This window comes from Naegleria gruberi, assembly GCF_000004985.1.
Source record: "Naegleria gruberi genomic scaffold NAEGRscaffold_142, whole genome shotgun sequence".
Lineage (NCBI taxonomy): Eukaryota > Heterolobosea > Eutetramitea > Acrasida > Naegleriidae > Naegleria > Naegleria gruberi.
Genome location: NW_003163190.1, coordinates 12,757 through 15,192, shown reverse-complemented (window position 1 = coordinate 15,192; position 2,436 = coordinate 12,757). Strand labels below are relative to the sequence as shown.

General features: G+C 35.7%; 2 protein-coding genes across 2 annotated transcripts in view; one reads left to right on the top strand and one right to left on the bottom strand.

Moving 5' to 3' along the window:
- Position 1: 1 nt before the first annotated feature.
- NAEGRDRAFT_76409 (uncharacterized protein) lies at positions 2 to 856 on the bottom strand (the record flags this gene model as incomplete). The annotated part of the gene is made up of 1 exon (XM_002668628.1): positions 2 to 856. The coding sequence occupies one exon, from the start codon at positions 854 to 856 to the stop codon at positions 2 to 4; it is 855 nt and encodes a 284-aa protein (XP_002668674.1).
- Positions 857 to 2,016: 1,160 nt separating this feature from the next.
- Positions 2,017 to 2,436, top strand: part of NAEGRDRAFT_76408 (uncharacterized protein) — a gene marked incomplete at both ends in the record, with an annotated part of 4,808 nt that continues 4,388 nt past the window's right edge. Inside the window, one exon of the mRNA XM_002668630.1 lies at positions 2,017 to 2,424. Within this exon, the coding sequence (XP_002668676.1) occupies positions 2,017 to 2,424 (408 nt within the window). The remainder of the gene's footprint in view (positions 2,425 to 2,436) is intronic.

The following is a 2,436-nucleotide window of genomic DNA, read 5'->3' as shown; positions in this document are numbered from 1 at the left end:
TTCAATCATATTGCATCAAATCACTATTCATCACTGAACTTGACAAAATATGTCCTCCAACAACAATATCCGATACTGTACTATCCATTCTTCTACTACCACCTCCACCACTTCCGATAGAATTTGATGTCGAAGTGGTCGTATAATTGGATGAGGATGAAACTGTAGGCTCATGATGATTTTTTTTCTTATCAAATTCTCCCGCCAAAAACGACCCGTTGTTTTTACTGTGATTTGGAGGTGAGTTTGGCGAATCAAAAACAATTGGCTCGAGTTGATGCTGCTGAATATTGTTGTTGTTGTTGTCGTTTTGTTGTTGTCCTCCTCCACTAGTAGTAGCAGCAGCACTACCACCATTATTGGTATTTGGGGAAATTGCCTCGTTAGATGATGTAGTGTTTGAAGTTGTTGTTCCCGTTGTTGAATAATAATTATTAGAATTATTATTATTATTAGGTGGAGAAATATTATTATTATTATTCAATGATGGAGAAACCATCAAAAATTGATTGTTACTATGCCGAATATTATTGATATTCGACGATGAATTTAATGATGGGGAATTAACAAGTGGAGAGGAAGATAATACTGATGATATTTCATTGCTAGCACTACTCTTTCTGGTGAATGATGGAGAGTTCTCGATATTATTGTTATTATTATGAATATGAATAGGAAGAGTGTTGGAACTTGCAGTTTTGGGAAGATTTGGAGAGTTAGGTGATGAAATTCTCGGTTGTAAGGAATTGTTGGGACTAGTTGGAGAAGATGACTTGATGAAAAAGCTTTTGATACGGCTGGGAAAGTTTTTGCTCTTGTCATTACCACCCTGATTTGATGAAGGTGATTGTGTCATTTTTTTTCAAATGACTAGTGACATATTCGTTGGAGAGAGGACAGGTTTATTCCGATATTGTTATGATGAAAATATTGTAGCAGTATATTGAGTATTCATCAGAATGCAATAGATACTACAAAATTCTACCAGTTGTAATAATGAAAGGCATCCAATAAGTATTCTATTTCATTGTTAGTTGTTGAAATGATGAATTGTGTGATGACTATAAATTGACAGGAAACAATCCATGTCATTCCATTTGGTTAGTACACTTGCCAAACAAGTCAAGTGAAACTTGTGTACGATATTGGCTGGAAAAGTGGTTCAGTACTTATTACAAAAACATAATTATAACTTGTCATGTAAATACTAATATACCACCAATTCTTTGTTTGATGGAAGAATTCCAAACAGTGGTCATGGTTGGGGTCTTGTACCAAGTATTATGATTTGAGAAGTGAGAGTAGTGCTATTAATACTTGCCAATATATCGATAGTCTTGTTAATTTTCCATTAAGGCAACAGAAAGTTAATTTATCATACTCTGTTTGTAAATCATCAAGAAACGCTCTAAGATGCAGAGGTTCATGTTGAGCATGATGTACAGGTAGTCAAACACAATGAACACAACAAACAAATTTAGAACAAATGACAAGAAAAGCAAAGGTATCCCACTGAGATTGATTTGACTGATTTGCATTGGTAGTGTTTAGATAATAGTTGTAGTGGAGGGTTGTTTTTACGAAGACCCATGAGCACAATCTATTGCCATATTATTAATCCTCTCCGTTTACAATTCATAAAAGGAAAGATTTAAGCAATAAGGGAGGCGAAAGGCTCAACAATAAAACCTCCCTTAATAATGAAAAATTGAATATTTGCCGATGAGTCGTATGATCAAGTTTACTTCAGAATTAGTTAACTTCATTGTTTATGGTTAACTTGAATAGATATAACATAACATCAGAAAATGATTACAACAAACAAAACCGTTAGGTCGAAACAATTAAAAACTGGTGACTACCTTCAGCTGGCTAGGAGGATACCTTTCTACCTCTTCTATTGTAAAATACACAAATGGTAGCACTTGATTGGTCCTGTCATTGTAACTTTTGAATTCCCTTCGTGTATGAAACGTCATTGACGAATGTAACTAATTCTAATTATCATTCAAAAAAATGTTCAATACTAAACAATTCCTTGTTGTCATACTCGCATTGCTCGCTTTTGTTGGCACCTGCCAAGCTGCCACATTGGCTTTTTTGAGCTTGACAGTTCCAAACACTGTTACTAGTGGCCAAACTTTCTCTGCAAGTGCCAAAATGTTAGATTCTAGTGGAAACACCATGGCAGCTTCTGGTTCTGTTGTTTTGAGTTGGGAAGGAAGTGGTACTTTGGGTGGCTCTACGGTTGCTTCATTCTCTAATGGTGTTGCTGCCTTCTCAGTTTCCATCACAGTTTCAGCTGCTACTTCTGGCATGTTGAAAGCAACCTATACTTCTGGTGGATCAACCTATTCACAATCTCTCAGTGTTGATGTCCAAATTGGTTCTAATAATCCATCAGGTGATTATACATCTGCTTGGGTTGGCACATGG